Source organism: Chiloscyllium punctatum, chromosome 1, assembly GCF_047496795.1.
Source record: "Chiloscyllium punctatum isolate Juve2018m chromosome 1, sChiPun1.3, whole genome shotgun sequence".
NCBI lineage: Eukaryota > Metazoa > Chordata > Chondrichthyes > Orectolobiformes > Hemiscylliidae > Chiloscyllium > Chiloscyllium punctatum.
The window spans coordinates 149252606-149269294 of NC_092739.1; the positions used below are offsets into that span (position 1 = coordinate 149252606).

The 16689-nt window shown below is 38.9% G+C and overlaps 1 protein-coding gene across 4 annotated transcripts in view; it reads left to right on the forward strand.

The window, feature by feature from the left end:
- Positions 1–16689, forward strand: part of ctnna2 (catenin (cadherin-associated protein), alpha 2) — a 1236619-nt gene that overhangs the window by 1028070 nt on the left and 191860 nt on the right. For all 4 annotated transcript variants that reach the window (XM_072576926.1, XM_072576917.1, XM_072576908.1 and 1 more), the window contains one exon: positions 12980–13093. In XM_072576926.1, the coding sequence (XP_072433027.1) occupies positions 12980–13093 (114 nt within the window). The remainder of the gene's footprint in view (positions 1–12979; positions 13094–16689) is intronic.

The following is a 16689-nucleotide window of genomic DNA, read 5'->3' on the forward strand; positions in this document are numbered from 1 at the left end:
AGAAGAGTGAATGAGCAACAGTTTTGGTTAAAGGACAGAGAGGAATTTTTGTGGCCCTTGAGATGACTCCAGGATGGTACAATGCTACCTGGGTCGAAGATGTCACAGAATGGGCTGTCGACATCCTTTTGGGGAATAGTGAAGAGCCAGAGTTTGTGATCCACTTTGGCACAAACAACATAACTAGAAAGTGGGGGGGTGAGGTCCTGAAAGTAAGATATAAGGAAGAGACTGAAAAACAAATCTCCAGTACAGTAATTTCAGGATTCCTCCCAGTACCATGCATCACATATAACATAGGAAGGTAGAACAAATGAGGATATGACTGAGAAATGGCGCAGGAAGTAAGTCTTCAGAATTCTGGGGCAAAAGGAGGTGTTCTGGGTCAGATGGGACCGATACAAGAAGCTTAGGTTACAATTTATCAGAACTGAGACTAATGTCCTCAAGGGAGATTTGCTAGTGTTGTTGGGGAGGGGTAGGGGGAGGGGAGTGGTGTTGGGATTTAATCTAGTTTATCATGGTAATGGGAAACTAAAAGGGAATTCAGATTAGATATAAACAATGCTGTTTATGTGAAATAGAAAAGATGTAAATGAGAGTAGAAGACAGCAAATACAAATCCTAGAAACAACTAGTATCAATTTACAGAATAGTAAAAGTTAAAAAGGCAAATTGAAAGCATTCCATCTGGATGTGTACAGTATCCTTAACCGGGTATTGAATCAATGGTTCAAGTAAATGGCTGTGATTTAATTGTCATTGCAGAATGCGAGAAACTGAATATTAAATTATAGTCCACATTTCGGACTATAGTAGGTGGGGAGCAGAGGGATACAGGTTTAGACAGTACATTTGGATCGACTCAGGCTTGGAGGGCTGAATGGCCTGATCCTGGGCTTTCTTTGTTCTTTGTTCTTTGATTATTTCATAAGATGGAGGAGCAGATGTAGGCCATTCAGTCCATCAATTCTGCTCTGCCATTCAATGATAATCTTCAAATCCATTTTCCTATTCTTTCCCCATAACCCCCAATTCCCTTACTTATTAAAACACAACTCATCTCAGTCTTGAATGCACTTAACAAGTCAGTCTGTACAGCTCTCTACAGTAAATAATTCCATAGCTTCACTATCCTCTGAGAGAAGAAACCTTTCCTCATCTTTGTCTTAAATAGGTAATTGCTTATTCTCTCTAGTCTTAGATTCTCCAAGCAGTGGAAGCAACCTCTCAGCATCTACCCTATCAAGCCATTTAAGAATCTTACATGCTTTAATAAGGTCGCCTGTCATTCTTCTAAATGCTAATGCATACAAACACAAACTACTCAACACTGCCTCATACTAGGGACCCATTCAATGAACTTTCTCTGGACTATTTCTAATGGCAATATATCTTTCTTTAAGAAATGGGACCAAATTTGTTCATAATATTCCAGCTGTGGTCTAACTCATACCTTGTGTGATTTTAACAAAACTTCCCTATTTCTGGAATCTGTTATATTTGAAATAAGGGCCAACATTCCATTTGCCTTCCCTATTACTTGCTGAATTTGTTAGCTAGCTTTTTGTGATTCATGAATGAGGATCTCCAATCCCTCTGTGCTTCAGCTTTCTGTAGCTTTTTCTCCACTTGAATAATATTCAACTCTTCTAACTTTCTTGCCAAACACCATAATCTCATATTTTCTGACATTAAATTCCATCTTCCAATATTTTGCTGACTCAGTTAACCTATCAGTATCCCTCTGGAGACACTTTGTGTCATCCACACCACTTGACTTCCCATCTATTTTTGTGTCATCCGCAAACTTGATGAAACATATTCACTTCCTCAACCAATGTATGTTGTAAATAGTCATAACCCCAGCACTGATCCCTGTGGCACTCTTCTAGTTGCATGTTACCATCCTGAAAATGCTTACCACCCCTCCCCCGCCACCAACTCAACTCTCTGTCTCCCATTAGTTAGCCAATCCTCTCTCTATGCTAATATACTAACATCACGAGTTCTTAAATTATTAAGGAGTCTTATGTGTGGTATTTTATCGAAGGCCTTTGTAAATACAAATATGTTAATCTACTAGCTGCTCTTTAGTTATCTTACTTGTTACATGCTCAAGAAATTCTGATAAATTTGTCCAGCATGTGTTCCCCTTCATGAAGCCATGTTGACTCGATTTGATTATATTAGGTATTCCAAATGTATTGCTTTTACATCCTTTTTAGGAGAGTTTATTATTTTAGCAATGACAGATGTTAAGCTAACTGGTATATATTTATACAGTTGTTGTCACCCTCTCTTTTTAAATAAGGTTGTTCCATTGGAAGTTTTCCAATCCTCTCAGACTTTTCCAGAATCTAAAATATCTTGGATGATTACTATCAAAGCATTAACTATTTCTGTAGCTCCTCACCTCTTGTGAGGACTGTATCCCATGGCTCTAATTGTCCTGAGCAACTGATTGACCATATCTAACCCTGGACTGGAATCAGAGGTTGGCCTTGACTGACAGTGCCAGGACCTCCTGAACAAAGTCTCCCCTGATTTGAATGAGGATTGCTGACAGCAATGACAAGCTTCTTGACTTTGTGTCCATCCGAAACAATACAGCAATGCAGCAATTTTGCAAGCCTAGTATCTCTGGCTGAGGTGCAAAGCCCGGAAAGGCTAAGAAATACAAAGATATTGTCAGCATCCAGATAGGCACAAAGTGAGTGAGCACTAAGACACCAGACAAATACCCCAGTGATGCAACATGCTCCAGTCCATGAGCTGCGTGCAGGTCCCTAAGTGTCCTTCCTGCAGCATTGTTGCCATTGTAACGTTAAAGTGCAGAAGCACAGCGTAAGTGGATTGAAGATATACCAATCTTAGGGACTGGCACATGTCAGATGCCAATACCACATAGCACTCCCTGAGATATTGGTGCCTGGTGTCCAACATATAACTCCTTTGGCAAGCTGAAGACGCCAGTTACCCTCTCTGACTTCCATGAGAGAATTCATGATGTCCAGTTTTTTCATGATGGGTGGTATGATAGAAAGCTGTATATTAAAGATGAGTAGCTAATAATATCATTAGCAAACAATAACTCCATTAATAAGCAATTCAATGATACCTGGCAGGAATTTTGTCTCAATATCCAGAACTTAGTTTAAAGATGCAACGCGTTCTTCCTAACATTGAGACAGGTCTCACTGGACTTCTTGCACAGTTCTACCATATTTTCCATTGTAGCTGACATTATTCAGTCCACAATAAGTTTCCACCAAGGTTTTTCAAGAAAGGTAAAAGGGGGGAAAAATCCCGTCAGTTAAATGTCTGAAAACAAAGGATGGAATATGATGATTTCTTATGGGTCACCAGATTTTCTATCCACAAAGTCAAATTTGTCAAGAATACACAATAAATGGGAATATACTGAGAGGGATAGATGAAGTGGGAGATCTTGGCATGTAAGTGCACAGGTCCATAAACATAGCAGTACAGGTAGATAAGATTATAAAGAAAGCATAAAGAATGCTGTCCTTCATTGGCAGAGGTTTAGAATACAAAAGTAGGGTTATAATGATGAAACTGTATAAGACACCCGTGAGGCCACGCTGGAGTATTATGTGCAGAGAAGATTTACTGGAATGTTAAAAATCACACACAACAGCCGTTTATAGTCCAACAGGTTTATTTGGAAGCACTAGCTTTTGGAGCGCTGCTTCTTTATCAGTTAGCAGTGCTCTGTAAACTAGTGTCTTCAAATAAACCTGTTGAACTATAACCTGGTGTTGTGTGATTTTTACCTTTGTCCACCCAAGTCCAACACCGATTCCTCCACATCATGGCTACCGTCGACAGTACTAGAATGTTGCTAGGCTGGAGAAATGTAGCTACGAGGAGAGATTGTTTTCCTTTGAACAGAGAAGGCTGAGGGCGGGGCAATATGATTGAGATGTACACAATAGTGAGGGATAAAATTCGAGTAGACAGGAGGAATCTGTTTTCCTTGGCAGAGAGTTCAACATTAGGGGTCACAGATTCAAGCTAAGTGGCAGAAAGATTAGAAGGGACATGAGGAAAAACCATTTTTAACGCAGAGGGTGGTGGGTGTCTGGAATTCACTGCCTGAGTTGATGGTGAAGTTACAGACCTAAATTATTTTAAAAAGTACCTAGATCTGCACCTTAAGTGCTGTAAGCTGCAGGGCTATGAACCATGTTCAGAAAGATGGGATTCGAAGGGCCATCTGGGAGTGTTTGGATTGGCATAGACAAGATGATACAAGTGGCCCTCTTTTGTGCTATTTCTATGATCTAAATTGGTGTCAAGCCTATATTAAGTTCAGATTGAAATAAAAATGGATCCAAGCCTTCGGAAAATGGACATGCTTTAGCATTTCATGGCATATGTGGCAGTTAGAAGTACTAATGATTGGAAATTTTATCAGATCTCCAAAGACTTCTACTGAGATAAAGACAAAGGATTGCAGCTTCTGGGGTGTCCTCATGGCTAACTACTTCGGTCTGTAAAGCAGAAAGCAAGGTTAATAGGATTTCTAGGGAACTATTACCATAGAGACCCTATAGTTTTTTTTTGTTTAAAAGCCTGGTTTTCTAGTAATTAGGTGTCATTAGGTCTTATCTCTTACCTCTATGAGATCTTTCTTTGCCTTTGTTCCAATGTTACTTGATTTCTTTTATGAGCAGCAGTTAGTTTACAGCACACATTAAACGGGTACCTTCATTTTCAAAGTCACATGGTAAATTATTTGCAATCCAGAAAGCATCTGAACAGTTCCATATCTTGCAGTGTTTCACCTATTACTGTACTTAAGTATAAATGTGTATTCCCAATATTCAGTGCTATGTACAGCCAATTATGTAATTTTGTAAACAAGTCATTGTTATGTTGCTAAGCTGAGTTACAGACAACAACTTTGGTCTTTGTACCTTTCCGGAAAAACAGAATGTTATCAGCTACATGACTTACTTAACTAATGACCAGAAAAATAATACTTCAATATTTAATGCAGGAAGCTGATACAGCTTAGCTTGTGAATACGCACATAAAACATATATTAGAACATTTAGAGGAGAGTAAACACATTTTAATAATGACATTAGTTTGTATCTTTTTCACTTTGCAATTTTTGCTACCTATGTAACTAGCAGCCTCTGATGTTCTTCAGAAAAGTTTCCAGTTATATATTCCTCACAAGTACTCATTATATCAAAGCAGTTTTCATTATATCAAAGATAATCAGAGGAAAGATAGGGTGGACAGTGAAATGGTGGTGACATAGCTAACATGAGGGGACATAGCTTTAAATTGAAGGTTGATAGATTTAGGACAGGTATTGGGGTAGTTCTTCACTCAGAGTAGTTGAGGCGTGGAACGGTCTGCCTGCAACACTAGTAGACTTGCTGACATTAAGGGCATTTAAATGGGCATTGGGTGAACATATGGATAATAATGGAATGGTGTAGTTAGTTGGGCATCAGATTATTTTCACAGGTCGGCACAACATCGAGGGCCGAAGGGCCTGTACTGCACTGTAATGCTCTATGTTCTATGCTTTTCTTTAAAAAGGTGGTTTAGCTGTGTTCTTTGTTTTATAATCTGAGCCAGAGGATTATAGCATCACTGTCACTGGATTAAAATCCTGTAATTCCCTCCCTAAGGACATTGTGGGTCTACCTAAACCACCATGTACTATAGAAGTTCAAGAAGGCACCTCACCATCACCTTCTCAGGAGCAATTAGGAATGGGCAATAAATGGTGGCCCAGCTAGCGACATCCACATTCTATGAACAAATCCCAAAAAATCTGCTAATATTCTCCTCACTGTTTATGACATGTCCGAGAATATTACCATCTTCAAACTTTGAAGTTTTGCCTCCACTGCCCATTTCAGATCATTAACAAACATCATGTTGATATTCTTTCCATATGCTTCATGTTGATTAGCATCTGCTATATGCTGGGTACAGTGTCTTGGCTTTTCAAGGCATCAAGCTCACAAGGGATTAAAGGTCCAAAATATAATCCTGGTATGCGAGAACTGAGTGAGAAACGGTGCTCAGAATAATTTAATTTGCCTTTACCGATTTTTCCCTGAAGAGGCTGAAAATATACTTGCTTTTCTGGTATAAAGGAATGTTCATCTCTATCTATGTGAAATAAAGAATTACTTTGAATTTTGATTGCTCATAACATTCTTGAAGCAAAATTGTTTGATACAAGGAACTACTTTTGAGAGCACTGACTGCATGACAGCTACAATTTACCAAAGTCTTACATGCAGTGATGGAACAAATGGTCTTATGATCAAATTAGATTGATACACGGACATAATCTGCAACATCACGACCCATTACATCCTCCCCACCATACCATTATCATCAAGCCGGGAGGATAAACTGTGGTTCAATGAAAAGTGCCAGAGACATGCCAGGCATAGCACTAGTGTTATGGACGAGGCCAAACCATTCAAAACAATCTTAAGCAGGCAGCTCAGACCATAACTTTGCAACTTGCTTTCATAAGTGTACAGTGAAAATTACCTGGAGTAAGTACGCTAGGTTGACTACAACAGGCGGATTAAAACAGGCAAAATATGTAGTCACAAAGTTAAACAGTGAAACACAAAGAACAGAATAAAGAATCCCTACAGAACCCAGTCTACCCAAACTTGACTTAATTATGCTGTTCCGAATATACACAACAGCCCCAATAAGCAACCCCCCTTAAGAAACAGTAAAAATAGCACAAATGCTTACAGGTTGAAGTTAGAAGGGCAGAAAGAGAGTGAGCCTGTTTCTACACAGCTGAACTCCTAACCAGTTCTGGACTGAACTGCTCAGCTAGAGAGCTGGCCACTCTCCATTCATTATACACATCACTTCTAAATCATGACCACTTTGGCCTGATGCCATACATTTACATATAAACAAAAGGCCTGTCAAAATCCTTTCTCATCTCTGTACCAGACTAGTCACCTCTGAGCCAGGAGAGTTTTATGACCCCTCTGAAAAAAATCAAAGACACAGTATCATTGAGAAAAGGAGCAGCTTTTAGAAAAAAGGGACCAGCTTTGTGACACCAGTCGTATCTAAAATTGAGGTGTCCACCTGGTGAAGCAACTAGACACTGGGAAATCTGTTTATCAAACAGTGTAACCAGTAAGTGGTGGACAGGGTTAAGTCAACAGATCAGATTGAAGCTCTGCAGTCCTGCTTCATCTGGTTGTGAATGGTGACTTTGAAACAACTGGAGGAGGAGGAGTATCTATAAATACCTGCAGCTTAATGATGGGGGAACCCATCACATTATTGCAAAAGATAAGGCTGAAATATTTGTAACAATCAAAAAAACCTTCAGATGGTTTCATTGCAATAAAGTAGAACACATGAAGTCACAATGTTGGTGGTTTAAGAAAAGCACTGGGAAAACAGATGTGATGAAACAAGATAAGTCAATGGCGTTTATTAACGGAAGTACCATTGAAAGCTAACACCTGCAGAAGAATGTACAGCCTGGTCAGGGATTGGTACCAGATCTCTTTAAAGAATTTACTTGTATGCACCAGGAGGAGTAGGTAACGAAATTAACATTTTGAGAGATCTCGGAGCAAGTCAATCTTTGATGGTGAGAGATGAAGAAGTATGTGCTTTGTCAGGAGTATTGCCAGAAAAGGTGGTAATATATGGAATTCACGGTGAGAAAAGTAGTACTCCATTGTATAGATGAGGTTGGAGAGTCCGGTAAAAAGTAGCGAAGTGGTGGTAGCAGTAATAGAGAAATTCCTGCAATTACAGCTTATCCTTGGTAATGATATAGCTGGATCACGGATGGGTGTGATGCTTACTGTGTTGAAAAGCCAGTGTAAAATCATGCAAATTAAATATTACAAGATGTATATCCTGGGATTTTTTTTCTGACTGTGTGACAACAAGACCACAAAGCCACAGATTGAAACAGGAGGAGAAACCAAAGAATAAACATAAGGGAGTTGAAGTTCAATTATCAGAAACTATATTTGTTCAATGGTTGAAGAAAAAACAAAAACAGGAGAGCACAAAGTGGATATTTTTAATTCAGAGAGGTTAATTGAATTACAACAGAAAGATGAAAAAAAGCAGTTGTGTCAAAAAACACACACAGAAAAAGAATTTAAGTATATCCTAGGATATTACTATCTTAAAAATGAAGTCTTGATGAGGAAATTGAGACCATACAGATGAAAAATGGGCAGAAATTTATCAAGAGCTACAGGGAAAGGCTGAACAGGATGGGGCTGTTCTCTCCGGAGCGTCGGAAGCTGAGGGGTGACCTTATAGAGGTTTACAAAATTATGAGGGGCATGGATAGGATTAATAGATGAAGTCTTTTCTCTGGTCAGGGAGTCCAGAACTAGAGGGCATAGGTTTAGGATGAGAGGGGAAAGATATAAAAGAGACCTAAGGGGCAACTTTTTCATGCAGAGGGTGGTACGTGCATGGAATGACTGCCAGAGGATGGTGGAGGCTGGTACAATTGCAACATTTAAGAGGCATTTGGATGGGTATATGAATAGGAAGGATTTGGAGGGATATGGGCCGGGTGCTGGCAGGTGGGACAAGATTGGGTTGGGATATCTGGTCGGCATGGACGGGGTTGGACCGAAGGGTCTGTTTCCATGCTGTACATCTCTATGACTCTAAGTTGTAATACCAGTGGGTTGCAGAAAGGAGATGTTATGAGTAGCACTTGGGGTACCAGTAGAAAGTCATTTGGGAGTATGGAAAACTCAAGCCAAAATTCAAAAACATTTTTATTATTCTGGACTGCATGGAGATGTGGTTGAATTTTGCCAGAAAGGTATTAGGAACACCTCAATCAGTGATAAAACCAATGCCAGATAAATCTATTCTAGCATTAGAGAAACGTTTTACAAGAAAGTTAATTAATTGTATAGGATCCCCCTCCCCCCCCCCCCCACCCCCCCTCCCCCACCCCCACCCCCAAATGAAAAGTGGTAATTAATACTTGTTGACCATTATAGATATGTCTACTAGAATTCTGGAGACCATTCCACTACTCATTATCACAGCTGGAAGGATTGTAGAAGAGTTACTGAAATGTTTTATTAGATATATACTACCCACAGAAATACTATAGTCAGATCAAGGGTCAAATTTTACATCAAAATTATTCATGAAAGTTATGGATAGCTTTGGAATAAATCAATTTAAATCGATGGCATTTCATCAAGAACCACAAGATGCGTTAGAACAGTGGCACCAAATTTTACAAACCATGTTGAGCTTATTGTCAAGATTTTCCAGAGGATTAGGATAAAGGAATTCCATTTGTACTTTTGGCACATTAGAGATACACCTAATGAATCAACTAAATTCAGCCTATTTGAATTAGCTTTCAGGCATGAAGTGAAAAGACCACTGAAATCAATGAATGAAAAATTGATAAGAGTTCAGAGACCACACATTTTAGGGAAAGATTAAATGGAGCGGTGAGTTGGCCAGACAGCATTTGAAAGTAGCACGGCATGTGATAAAGCAGGAAGCTGACAAGAAATCAAAAATTTGTAGTTTTGCCAGAGGAGATAAAAGTATTTGTATTACCACCAGTGGTAGGTGAAACTTTAAAAGTGAGGTTAACTGGGCCTTATCAAATCAGCAGGAGATTGAGTGAGGTGAATTATTTGATAAGAATGGCAGATAAAAGGAAAACTACGATGAGTGTGTTGTATGTTTATGCTCAAGTGGGATTTTGATAAAGAGGGAAAGCAAAAGGATAATGTGATACTTGTAAGCAGCATCCTTTTAGACTTAATTCTCTAAAATTCGAAACAAAATTGAAAGCATGCTCAAAGACAATATAATCAAAGTAAATTATAATGAATAGAGCTCACCCATAGTTATGGTGCCAAAACCAGATGGAACCCAATTTTTAAATATTGATTACTAAAAAATTAATGTAGTTACAAAATCTGAACATATCCTATTCCATGGCTGAAAGACTGTATTGAGAAGGTAAGACGAGCAATTTATATTTTGAAGCTAGAGTTACTTAAGGGATACTGACAGGTGCCTTTATCCGAGAGAACAAAGGAAGTTTTGGCTTTCGTACAGTGAATGGATTTTGCCAGTTTAAAGTGATGCCATTTGGTATGAAAAATACACTAGGTACATTTCAAAGACAAACCAATAAAATCATTTCAGGATAACTCAATTGTGCAGTATCCATAGATGATCTGATGATTTTCAGTCAAATGAAAGAAACATATTTTCCATTTAGCAAAATTGTTTGATTGACTTCAAAAGGCAGGCTTGCTGACAAACCTGACAAAAAGTGAATTTGCAAAAGTCCAAGCCATATTCCCAGGTTATATCATTGGACATGAACAGATAGCTCCACATGATGTGAAAACAAAAGTTAGGGGACTTTCCTATACCATCGATGCTGGTGAGCATTGCTGAACAAAGAGACCTTGGAGTGCACATGCATAGTTCCTTGAAAGTGGAGTCCTAGGTAGACAGGATAGTAAATAAGGCGTTTGGTATGCTGGAGGTTTAAGGTGAGAGGGGAACTACTTAAAAGGGACCTAAGTGGCAACTTTTTTCATGTAGAAGGTGGTGTGTGTATGGAATGAGCTGCCAGAGGAAGTGGTGGAGGCTAGCACAATTACAACATTTAAAATGTATCTGGATGGGCATATGATTAGGAAGGATTTAGAGGGATGTGGCCCAAAGGACTAGATTAATTTAGGATATCCGGTCAGCATGGACAAGTTGCGCTGAAGGGTCTGTTTCCATGCCATACATCTCTATGTTGCTAGTGATGTATCTGAGACAATTGTATATACTGATCATAATCCTTTAACATTTTTTGGAAAAAAATAAAGATAAAAATACAAGACTTTTTTGTTTCAACCTTTTAATTTGAAAGTTATACACATTACAGGGCAAGAGAACGTAATTACTAGTGTGCTGTCATAACTTTGATGAAGAAAGATAAAGGTGTTTAGTGGCCGAAAAAGGACCAATTGAAATGCATTGTACTATTGAATGTTTGCATGCTTAGAGTCAGTGAAATATGTATGCATTATATTGAACAAATAGCATAAGACTAAAGATTTTTAAAAATGAAGCCATCTTTCTACATTGAGAGCTTTCTTTTAAGGGGGAATGCAATGATGATCTGGCTTTAAGAGATGTAGTTTGTCTTTTCTTTTGAAAAGAGGTTTAGAGTCATAGTTGGTGAGTATCTATTCAAATCCAATAAAGGTAATCGCTTGTGAGGCCTTTGTTTATTTTTCTTCTTACTACAATAGAAGCTGCATGACTAGGTAGAGTCAGGCTCCCACAGATCTGGGGTTTTAATTTAGCTTTCAGCAGTTGTTGGGGTTTTGAATTTTGCTGTGGGACCTGATACATTTCTCTGTTATAGCAAAAAGGTGGAGTTTACTCTGCCAGAATTTTCTCTTGGTGTTCTTTTCTCCTGGACTGGAGAAACATCGCATGTGAGATAATCTATTTTACTGAATTTGCCTTTACCAATGGCGTGCTTATGGAATGTTACTACATTGGAATGGTTGCTGTTTAGTTGAATAATCTGTTATTCTGTTAAGTTTTACAATAGAGTTAAAGTAATTCTGTTCAAATACACATGTTAAATACTTGGGCTAAGATAACTGTATAGCTGGTGCACATGCATTAACTGAATCCTGTCAATGGGAACAACAGACAATTTTGGGCAAAATCTTTTGTTTTGGCAGCCACACATTTAATCAACATTTTAAAATTTATGGATCTGTGGGAAAAATTAAGAACAATGGGCATTCCAATTCAGAATGTTAGATTATTGAGGGTCCAGTAGAATCTTTTTAGCAATATTATGGAATCCTAAAGGATTCACCCTTCTTCAAATAAACATGGTAGCGTCATGTGCAGTGACTGAGTGATGATGGTGTTTTGAGAATTGTTGATCTTTTAAGACAATAGCTGCAGTCTGGGAGGTCAAAAATAGAAGAATGCATTTTCAAATTTTAAATTTTTGGGATGTGAGCCTTGTTGACAATGCTGGCCTTTATTGCCCATTCACATCAGCTCTGAGAAGTTGGTAGTGGACTTAGTTGTTAAACCACTGTAAAGAGTTGAATGGTACATTAAGAGCCAGCCACATAGTTCCAGGATTGGGTCATCTATCAACCAAAATGAGCAAGGATGACATGCATCCTTTGCTAAAGGTCAATCAGTGAACAAGCTGGATTTCTGCAACAAGCCAATAGTCCAATAGTCACTTTTTCTGATACCAACATTTTATTCCCAGAACTTTGAAATAACTGCACTGCAATGTAAACTTACACACGGTGAAGTGTTAGTCCAGTTTTCTCAATTGCTAATCTAGGCACATAATCACTATGCTACCCTTCCCTTGTAGAGAACATACTTGTCACAAAAAGGAGCAGATGGAGAGAATAAAATACTGAATCTCAGGCTCTTTTTGACATTGTTCCATTATTTCTGCAGCTATTGCCTTAAAAGATTCAAGTAAAATAAATGAGACCACTTTTCTCAGAGACATCTAAATTTTACAATTAAATGACCTCCAGCAAGAAGAGTCATTAGATGAAGCAGAATTAGAAAGCAGTGTGTCAGGCATTCATAGCCCCTGGAGCAGATGGATTTACAGTGCAGTTCTACATGGGATTTTTATTGAAATTTGGCTTGTTATTAATTAGAGCTCACAAAGAAATGTTCCAGGATAGGGCTTTGTCTGGCAACCCAGGGATTAGTCATGGTCTCAGTTCTACTTAAGAAAGACGACGACCCTCTACAATGTAATAGCTGCTGCCCTTTTCAATTGTTTAATGTGAATTATAGAATCTGGTGGCATCTGCACGCTTAACAGAATCAGACCATACAAAGATTACAATTCATAATAACCCCCTTTCTTTCCATATTGTTTTTTCAAATTCAGACTCCAGAAGAACTGGAGGATGATTCAGACTTTGAACAAGAAGACTATGATGTCCGGAGCCGAACAAGTGTTCAGACCGAGGATGACCAGCTTATTGCAGGGCAAAGCGCACGGGTGAGTTTGTCTGATTTGATATGTTTTTTTGTTACATTTCTTCTTATTAAATGGAATTGAGAAGTTGTGTTGGGAATGTGATCACATTTTAATCAGTTAATGCCAACTCATAATGTTGTCTGTATCCGCTGGTTATGAAGAAGACCCGCATATTTTATTTGAGAGCGGATTGACATAACAGCATTGAGTTCTGCTAGCTCCATACCACTCTCTGGGCAGGCAAAGTAAAGCTATAAGCAAACATTATTTCACATAAGCATAACAGCTGAATTAAACTTGTGTCTGTTCTCAAGTAATGCATTCCAGACCCAAACAACTTGGTCCATGAGAAAGCCTTCCTCATATTGTTTTTGGTTTTTCTTTGCTAAATACTTTAAACCTGTGCCCTCTCATTCTTAGCTGTTTCACCAGTGGGAACAGTATCTCCCTGTGTGCTCTTGTCATGGACAGTGACCTTTAATGTGGCAACTCATTGCATCCCTTTATCGACCTTGCTAGCTACATCCTCAAATAACTAATGAATTTGTCAAACACCATTTCATTTCCTTAACACCATGTTGACTCTGCCTATTTGGATTATGATTTTCTCATTGTCCTCTTATTACCTCCTTAATATTTAACGATATTGATAATTCTAACAGTTTTCCAATGGCAGACAATATACCAGTTGGCTCATTTTCCTGCTTTGTCTCCGTCCTTTCTTGATTAGTGATTTTCTTTTAACAGACAAATAACACAATATTCAGCTTACAGTACATTTAAGGTTTTAAATCCTCTCGGACCTTTCCAGAATCTAATGAATTTTGTAAGATTACAAACAATGCATTCATTATCTCTGCAGTCACTTCCTTTAAGACTGTTTCTGCCAATTTGTGGTGAAGTTCCACAATATTTTACAATTCCAGACAAGATACCCCAAATTATTAAGCTCCCAGGTGACCCTAACAAGCTCTCCTTCTTTAATTACCCACCATGTTGGTTGATTGCAAGAAGGGTGATTTAAAAAGGATCCCTTCCCTTGTGGAAATCTTTCTCTCAGATCCAAATGAATTTATGAAGTAGCTGAACCAGGCTTTCTTTAATTGGCAAAATGGTGAGTTTATTAGTTACAGAGAAAATGATATAAAAAAATTGAAAGTGATAAAAACATCAGTCCTTGTATCATTGTGAAGGAACTTTTGGCCTTCTCAATGCAATATATGCTTGTCGAGAGTAGTGAAAAAAATTCCATAAGTGTCTTGTGCTGTTTCTATACTGTCTTTCCTTCCATCTATTTTCCTGTTCCATTTTAGCCAACCAAGTCTTCAAGCCCTTGTTTTTGCCTTAACTTCAGTTTAAGACGTGAACTTCACACCCAAACTAATGATTAGATTCCATGCAGCATGGAAACAGACTCTTCGGCCCAACAAGTCCACACCGACTTTCCGAAGAGTAGCCCATCCAGACTAATTTCCCCCTGACTAATGCACCTAACACTATAGGCATTTTAGCATGGCCAATTCACCTAACCTGCACATCCTTTGGAATGTGGAACGAAATTGGAGCGCCCGGAGAAAACCCACACAGACACGGTGTGCAAATTCCACACATACAATCATCCACGGCCAGATTCGAGCCTGGGTCCTGGTGCTGTAAGGTCACAGTGCTAACTACTGAGCCACTGTGCCACCTCAAATGCTTATCTAGAGTAGCTTTTAATATGATGTATTTAATTTATCTGTTTCTTCACACATGACCAGGTCTAGAACAGCCTGTTCAGATTAGACTGGTGCTGGAAACACTCAGCAGGTCAGGCAGCATCCGAGGAGCAGGAAAATCGACGTTCGGGCAAAAGCCCTTTGTCAGGCTTTTGTCGATTTTCCTGCTCCTCAGATGCTGCCTGGCCTGCTGTGCTTTTCCAGCACCATTCTAATCTTGACTTATTCCTGATGAAGGGCTTTTGCCCGAAACGTCGATTTCGAAGCCTGAACTGCTGTGCTCTTCCAGCACCACTAATCCAGAATCTGATTTCTGGCATCTGCAGTCCTCACTTTCGCCTCAAACAGCCTGTTCCCTAGTTGTTTCCAAACAATATTTGTTGAAAGAATATATTTTCTAAACTCAGCCTACAAACCACCTTTGCCAATTTGATTCATTCAATCTTTGTGAAATGTATAATCTCCCATGCTTGTTATAGTATTTTCTTAAAATCTTCCGTTATTTCTTGATTTATATTTCATTCTGAAATTTGGCTGATCTACAAATCATTCCCACAATTGACTTCTTGTCTTTACAATTTATTATCTCCAACCAAATTGATTCTATGGAAAATTTCTTTTTCAGGATAGGCTTTTCCATAGCACCATCCAAAGAGTCAGAGAGGAATGTATCCCCATAAAGCGTGGCAACTCCACAATCATTTAACATTCTAAAAAGTGTTTATTGGCTGGAGAAATAACTACTCTGTAATCCCAGCAGTGTCAGTGGCAGCAATGATTAGGACTGAAGTTACAAGCAGTTCCCAGGTTATATGTCCTCAAGTCCAGGACCAGGAAATTAATCGGGGGTTGGGAGGGGGATGGGAGGAGAGAGAGAGTGTGTGTGTGTGTGTGTGTATGTGTGTGTGTGTATATGTGTGTATAGGAGATTGCACCAATGAGGGAGCAGATCTTGTGACCTTCGAAATGGACAGGAAAGCCAATGTGGAAAGAGGCCCCTTGGCAGAAGAGATCCTAGGCCACCCTAGGTCTTGCCCGTTACCTCCCACATGTAAAACTGAGGACAGTTTAAGGATGGCAGGGAGAATCCCAGACCTGAAAGTCCACCCCCTACCTGAAAATACACAGGTTAAAGATCATGACAAATCACTATGTACCTTTGTGATCCTTCTAACCAGAATCATTTCTCAATGCTGTGCCAATCTCACCCTTTATTACAGAGACACTGCCTCCTTTTCTTCTTAGGAATGCAAACTATCAAACAGTGTCAAATATACAGGACCAAGCTGTGGTCAGTTTGCAGCCATATCTTTGTAATGCCTAGCTTACCATGTTTGTTAAGCTATTTGTATTCTCAGGTTATCATGGCGCTCGCTTAGCTCAGTTGGCTGGACAGCTAGTTTGTAATGTAGAATGATATGCTCAGTGTTAGGTTCATTTCCTGCACCAATGTGAAGTCCTCTTGTTCTTCAACCTCTCCTGTTGCCTGAAATGTGATAACCCTCAGGTCAAACCACCACCAATTGTCACATGCTTCCTCGAATGAGAGAGCAGCCCTTTGGCCTGATCGGACTATGGTGACTTTAGTTTATCAGTTCATTCAACTTATTAGGAATGCTGTGTGCATTTGAATAAAGAGTCTTAATTCTGTCCTTTTTTTATTTTTCCTGAGTCTCATCAAACTGGCTCACTAATATTCATTTGTTATAGCAATTGAATAACTCATGTGACAGTCAGCTGTTTGGAATTTTGAAAGCACAGTCCAGAGCAGTTGTAATAAAATTGTAAGTGATGCAAAGCTGAAGCACTCAGAAACAAATTTCCTGAGGTGCTTTCATAACACTTGCCAAATATCAAACTGTTAATTCAGCAACTTAATTCCCCAGTTAACATATAATG